The sequence below is a fragment of the Citrus sinensis genome, chromosome 9 (assembly GCF_022201045.2).
Source record: "Citrus sinensis cultivar Valencia sweet orange chromosome 9, DVS_A1.0, whole genome shotgun sequence".
Taxonomy (NCBI): domain Eukaryota; kingdom Viridiplantae; phylum Streptophyta; class Magnoliopsida; order Sapindales; family Rutaceae; genus Citrus; species Citrus sinensis.
The window spans coordinates 10,725,568-10,732,685 of record NC_068564.1 but is presented as its reverse complement, the minus strand read 5'-3'; the positions used below and the strand labels follow the sequence as shown (position 1 = coordinate 10,732,685).

Here is a 7,118-nt window from a genome sequence, read left to right as displayed (position 1 = left end):
AAAATTTTACTTAAAGATTTAAATTTGATATGTAATCCGAGCTTATGTCAATATTTTCAAAATGAACAAATTAAGATTTTGCAGAGAATATCTCAGCAAGGCCAAGCATCTCAAAATACTTCCAATAATATTGGCCAATATTTTGATAATATTGGAGGATATAATAATGATCTCCCATATTACTAAATAATTGTTCTAATTTATGCTAGTAGTAGTAGCTTTTTTAATTTGTGTTAATTTAATTTTGTATTTTTAATTTTGTAACATGTAATCTAGTAATTAATGTTATTGACATTTTATTTTTATTATTAATTTTTGTGTTGAATATTTTTTATTTAAAATATTAGTATAATATTCAAAAATTAAAAAAATAACAAAAATAATAATAATAATAATAACTTAAAATATTATATAAAATAGGACATATATGTAAATATGATAAAATATAAGGATATTTGAAACTTTTTTTTTCTAACACCAAATATGGTGCAATACTATTCATTACACCATTTTAGTGTTGATTTTGGTGTTACATTGAAGAAGTATTTTACACCAAAAATAGTATAAAAGATGATTTAGTGTTAAATTTAGTGCTACATTAGAGATACCCCCAAGATGATTTAGTGTTAAATTTAGGAGAGAGTCGTAAGTTACGTGAACGTAATTTACGGCCCTCTCACAGCTACAGTACCCCTGGTGGAGCCGGGTACTGTAGCGGTAAGAGGGATGCAAGTTACGTTCACGTAACTTAGCGGCAGCCTAAATTTAGTGCTACATTAGAGATATCTCCCCGTTGTAATTATTCACCATCCCACTGTCAGAACCTGCAGCAAAGAAAGCTCCATCGGGGGAAGTGCAAAGAGCTGTATCATTAATGCACCTTGCCTTATGGATGCTCATTCTTGTTATCAAATCCGAATGATAGACCTGCCCATCACCTCCAGAACTCAGCAATTGCTTCCCACCATTGGCGAATGCCAGAGAACGAACGGTTCCATTCATCTTTAAAGTTCCAATCAGCTCCTTTGTTTTAGACGAGACCAACAAGATATAACCTTCATTGCCCACAAATGCAATTGTACTTGGATCAGGGAGGACTACAAAAAATTCCAAGCTTTCCTCCTCCCTACCAACCAGGGGACCTATTTTTCCAACCTTTGCTTTCACTAAATCAAGACTGTAAAAGAACTTTCTTCTTCCAGCTATTATGACCTGAGAACCATCAGGTAGGAAAGATGCCTTTCGAACAGGACACCTTCAAGGAAAATGCTCTGTATTTTGGTATTCCGTTTGCCATCAATCTGAAAAAATCTTAGTCTTCTATCCAACCCAGCAACAAGTAGGAACTGAGCATTTCGATGGAACTGAACTGAATTTATAGGACCATTCGATGAATCCTCAGCATTTGCATCTACAAGTCTCGAGAATTCAAGGAGTCCAGGAGACAACTTGGCGCTGCTCTTCACAACAAGATCTTCATCTGTTCTTAGAATATCATCAACAGCTTCAACATCCTCATGACCACGAGCCACCACAGCCCCAGTTTCTTCATCTGATGATTCATCATGAGGGTCACCATCCCTTGACCGTGAATCAGCTGGGCCCAATCTTTAAGTTCAGTTTAACATGCTGAGCCCTCAGTCTTGAAACATAATCCGCACCAGAAATCAAACTCTCATCCTCTTCCTTCCTCAGCTTCCTCAACCTGTTAACTTTAGCTATATTTACAATGGTATTTTCCTCTTCCTCATCCACCCAGGCAGGTTTCTTTTGCCAAGTTTCCCCTTCATAATCACTTTCCTCTGAGAATTGTGCATCATCTTCATTAGTAGACAACATGCTATTAGCAGAAGGGTCCACGAAGTACATGGCAGAACCAGTCTCAGCTTCATCTTGGACCTTTTCCTCATCTTCCTTCCCAAATTCAATAGAATCATAGAGAGATCCAAACAAAACGTTCTCCCACCTTTTCATTTCCTTCATTTATTCTATTTCCCCTCATATTTCCTTCTCTCTCTTTCTCTTCTTATCCCGTGATGTTTCCAAATCAGTCTTTTCCATCCTCAACATCTTTGTTCTCTTCCTCAGCCAAAGGAACCTCACGATCCTCTGTTTTTGTCTTCAATCTATTTCTAGAAACAGCATTTTGAGATATCTAACTCATTTTGACAAAATAAGCTTTGCTTCTGCACCAAAAAAAAAAAAGTACGTAAATGAACTGTACCCAACATTTCCAATTCAAATTCTAAGGTTTGGCTGAGATCATAATTGACTGTAAGAACTACGATATGAACTGTACTTAAATATTCCAAGCAATTTCTCGCTGAGAATAGAAACCTAGGAAAAAGTATAACGAAATTCAATCAAAGGAAAAACGAAGCTAATCTAATTAAAAATAACTTAAAAACAGATGGCAAACAAGCGCAGAGGCGAACCAATCCTACACAAATAAAAATTATACAATTACTGAAGATTAACTAACAAGTATCAAACTCGAAGATAGCGGCGTAAGGAAGAAGGAAGACGACGGATGGCAGAGTAACGGCAGCGGGTGGTAGCAGCTGGGCTGACGCTCGACGTGCAGGCAGCAGGTTCTTCTCGCCCGAATTATAGGGATTTTTCGTTTGGCGGGTTTTGTTTTGATTTGACTAGGTCAGAACGAGGGCTCCGTTTTAAAAATATTTTTTAGGGTAATTTTTACTTCCTCTCTTGAGGTTTGGACGTTTTGCATTTAGACGGCGAAGGTCCGTTCATTAGTGAAAATTTTTCTACCGTCAGTTAATTTTGTGTTTAACTGTTAGTGGAAGTAAAAAATTTTAAAATGTCCTTGTTTAGATTTTCAAAATCTTACACATTTGAAAATTTTGGCGCTAAGATTATAACAACTACAATATTACTATTATACTCCTTAAATATGAGTTATTTACAATTGAATTCAACAAATAAAAAGATAATTGTAACCCCAACAATAAATCGTATTAACCAAAATATTCACATAAAAAGACAAAAATTTAAGTAAAGGTAAAACAAATACTTACTGTTGTAATTGGACTGTTGAATCCCAACCGTCACATTGCCACAAATTTGCTTATTTAAATATAGAGCATTGTTTGCAAGCTTCACCACCTCCTCTCAACACTTTCTAGACTTAACTACATTTCTCTCAATCTTTCAATCCCAACAACATGGATTTAGAGGGGTTATGTGCAACAACCATCAAGAAGAGTAGATACAATAAGGGCAGTATGAAATGGAAGAGTCAAGTTAATAAAATTTGATCAAGTTTAGAATTTTAGTTGTGCTTGCAGAGTACGTGCCATTGTTCGAATTTCAGAGACTGAAGATAATCCAAACATGCTATTCTTCAACTGCCCTTATGATGTCTGTGATTTTTTCCAGTGGTGGTGCCTAGAAGGCTAGAACCAAGTGATTTCGACAATAGCGCATTCTTTGAAGGTCATAGAAGTTGTGCAGTAACACAGAAACAAGTGAATGCACAACTTGAAGAAGTACTAAGTGCCCTAAATGAAGTAAAGACTATTTTGAAAAAACTTTATCAAGCTCAAAATATTCCTGCATAAGATCTAAGTGATGTGCATAAAGTGAAGACAATAGAACAAGGTGGAGTGATGTGTGGCTTACTAAAAGTTGTACTCTGTTTCAAGGGAAATTTACAGTAATAACCAAAAAAATTTTGCTTTTTTTCATCTTAACCCCCCAAAAATATTTCTATCAACATTAGCCATAAAACAACATTTGAGACCAAAATACCCCTCCCTCATCTCTCCTCCAACACTCCCTTTCACTCATCTCTCCCAAACCGATCCAACTCCCATCATCGGCGGCGACATCGACCCTCGTCGGCGGCGGCTCCATCTCTCACCGGCATCCGATCTACGATCTACAACCTTCAACAAAACCTAGGTTAGTCATTTTTCTTATTTTCATTAATTTAAAATGAGATTTTAGAATAATAATAGTTATAGCTTGAGAATAATAGTGGTGGTGATGATGTTTGTGGTGGTTGGTGGTGTTTGGGAGTATTGTTTTCGATTTTGGAGTGATTGTGCTTAATTTTGGGGGTGGGGAGGGAGGGGGACAGGGCGCGCGCGCGCGCCCATGCGCGGCACGCTGTTGCACCAAGCCTGTCGCACCAAAAATTAGAGTTTTTTTTTTTAACGAGTCAATTTTTTTTTTCTGTAAATGTAATGTAATAATTTTATAAATATTACAGATACATGGTGAAATCAGAATCACGGGATATTAAAGTAGGCAAGATGTATTTTCGTTATGCTGATCACTTTCCTGGTCGAATTTCGAGCATGTGTATGTTATCTTCGGTCGTAAAAGCCATCGAGGAAAAATTAACAAAGCGGCAGTTGAGTATGTTAAAAAAAGATATATTTGGGCATTTCTTGGAGTGTCGAAGTTTTCCATTTAGTGGGGTAATTTTGCACAATCTTTTACTGCGGCAAGTGGCCCATGAAGAAGATAGCCGTGAGGATTAGTTATGGTTTCAAATTGGTAAGCATTTGATTCGCTTGTCAATTGTCGAATGGTGCTTGGTTACTGGACTTTCATTTGGTGTTGATACCAATAAAAAAAATGATGAAATGGAGCAGAGGCTACGGAATACGTATTTTGGTGGTGTGCATCGTAAGATTAATGTGAAGCAATTCGATGCAGTATTTAAGGAGTTAAAATTCGAGGAAATGGACGATATGGACGCATTAAAGATTGCGCTGTTTTATTTTGCGGACAGAGTATTAAATGCAAGAAAAAATCACTGTCAAATTAATTTTGATTGGCTTGACCAAGTTGATGATATACAGTACTTCCGAAAGCGTCCATGAGGTCTATTGTTGTGGGAAATGATTTACGAGAGTCTTGACAATGCACTGTTCGAGAAAGACGAGAAATTTAAGAAGACTCGGTTGAAAAATCCAGATCATAATATTGAAAAATACAATCTTTACGGCTTTACGTCTGGGGTTTAAGTGCTTTTTTTTGTTTATTAATAAGTTTTATAGTATTAAATATTTGATAGTTGTTTTATTTGATTTTTCACTTTGGTTGTTGTAGGCTTGGATTTACGAAGCAATCGGAGGGTTGCCATCAACATGGGTCGTCAAAACGAAGAATAAGATTCCCCGCATTCTGCAATGGAAGCCCATGGCGTCTTCGAGAATCAACTTTGCGGAGGTTTATTCGTTCTTCAACGACGAATCTCGTCTTGTAAGTACTATGTATTACGTATTTTTTTAACTTTACTAAATTTAAGTTATGTATACTTACTTAAAATTTTCAATTGAATTTATGGCAGGGGGACGTTTTACAAACTCTTGAGCCAAATTCAAAGGAGAGTAGCAGAAAATATTGGCTCTCTGTGAAGGATTACTTGCCAAGCATTCCAGACTGGGTTCATAAGGTCGGTATACTCTAAGTACTAAAAACTTGTTAATCGAAATTTTTGACTTTTCATTTACTAATTTTAAATAATACTTTTTACAGCACCAACCCTCAATCAACGTGATGCCGTCGGTTACAAGGCAATCAGACGAGCATGACGATCATGACGACATACCAAACCCAATACCAGAGCAACGTCATGACACTTTTGAGAATGAGGTAGCTGTTGATGACCACCAGCAGCAAACAGACAACTCTGATGACGCACGGGATTCTGAGGTTATAAATAATATACGATATTTTTCCTTTATAAATTATTATTATTTTATTGTTATTCTAAAGTTTTATTTTTTTCTTTTGTAATAGTCGAGGACAAAACAGTTTAATGATTACGTACGACGACGGCTGGATAAGATTAATTGTAATGTGTATGAAATAAAGTCAGAATTAAAAGATTTTAAAGAAACCGTTGTTGGCTTCATCGACACATTTTCTAAATGTCCAAATAAGGATTCTCCCACTGCACGCTCGTATGCGGTAAGTTAATTTAAATTTAATAATTATGTTCGTTTAACTTTTAATTTGATAGTTATTTAATATGTTCTTTTTGGCGAATGTACAGGCCCCGGATGACTATGGAGTGTATACTGACGTGGGCAATGAAAATTTGTCTACGCCCACATCATTGTATAGTTTCTACGGGGATGTTAGTGGGGAGAGCGTGCAGGTGTTCACAGAGGTGCCTCCAGGCGTTAGTAAGTTCGGCCGTGCGTACATACTATCGTATGTTTATAACAGTCCTTACATGATTCCACCGGTCAGGCGAGGACAGAACGTCCGGCCTTTACCTCGACCCCAAATCATGGAGCATGCAATTGACATGAATACGAGTGTAGATGTAAATCCACTGAGAGGATTGGAGGACTCTAGTCTGTTTGCTGAGTTTGATCGATGGTTCACTGGTGATAGCAGAGTCCGCCGAAGAGTCCAGCACCCGCGGTCATTCTTTCAAATAATTTTGGGGACAACTTCGATGGGATGGCTAGGCGATGAGGTATTTATATTTTCCTCGTGGTGTATACTGTTGTGGATTTGTGTATAATTTTTTTAAAATCGTAATATTTCTGTTTCTCTACAGCATATTCACGAGTATCTCCGCTTGATTAGCGAGAAACAACGGCAGTATCCAAATGCCTTACTCCAACGTGTCACACATACTGACACATTTTTTTGGGTAACGTGCCGACAAAACTTATAAATACTATTTAATTTTTTTTTAATTATTGCCTTTAAGTTTTATTAATTTATGCATTTCTTGGTTATCTATGTACTAGGTGTTCTTGAATCAGTTATGGAATAACGGGAATTGTGCAGTCGATTCAATGGTATTTGACGACCGCTTGAATAGTTATCTTTGTGGGCGACAGCACACAATGTCAAAATCAATGACGGATGTCGATATGGTATGTATTTTATTACATTTCACATGCTCTATAATGAAAATATTCGAGTTGTTGCTTTTTCTTTGTTGTATTTCAATTGCATATATAACGAACATGTTTTTCAATTTTTATATGCAGTTACTCATCCCTGTTAACTTGGACGGTGCGCATTGGGTACTAGCATGAGTTGACTTTCGGAAAAATAAAGTCTGGATTTATGACTCATTACTCACATTTCGCGACAACAAAAGGTACAAGTTGAAATTC

General features: G+C 36.7%; 1 protein-coding gene and 1 pseudogene across 1 annotated transcript; one reads left to right on the top strand and one right to left on the bottom strand.

Annotated features, from left to right (window-relative positions):
• Positions 1–452: 452 nt before the first annotated feature.
• LOC102628395 (U3 small nucleolar RNA-associated protein 18 homolog) lies at positions 453–2,680 on the bottom strand (annotated as a pseudogene).
• A 1,436-nt stretch (positions 2,681–4,116) lies between these two features.
• Positions 4,117–7,037, top strand: LOC127899855 (uncharacterized). Its single transcript, XM_052433995.1, has 9 exons — positions 4,117–4,524; positions 5,083–5,235; positions 5,324–5,428; positions 5,512–5,688; positions 5,776–5,946; positions 6,032–6,463; positions 6,548–6,643; positions 6,744–6,872; positions 6,990–7,037. The coding sequence occupies exons 1-9, from the start codon at positions 4,483–4,485 to the stop codon at positions 7,035–7,037; spliced, it is 1,353 nt and encodes a 450-aa protein (XP_052289955.1). The 5' UTR covers positions 4,117–4,482.
• Positions 7,038–7,118: the final 81 nt, after the last annotated feature.

Excerpts from the sequence above, each read along its gene's own strand:
- LOC127899855 (XM_052433995.1), top strand. The coding sequence starts at position 4,483 with ATGAAGAAGATAGCCGTGAGGATTAGTTATGGTTTCAAATTG. Across the intron at positions 5,236-5,323 it reads TCAACGACGAATCTCGTCTT|GGGGACGTTTTACAAACTCT; the intron begins GTAAGTACTATG and ends AATTTATGGCAG. Across the intron at positions 6,644-6,743 it reads ATACTGACACATTTTTTTGG|GTGTTCTTGAATCAGTTATG; the intron begins GTAACGTGCCGA and ends TCTATGTACTAG.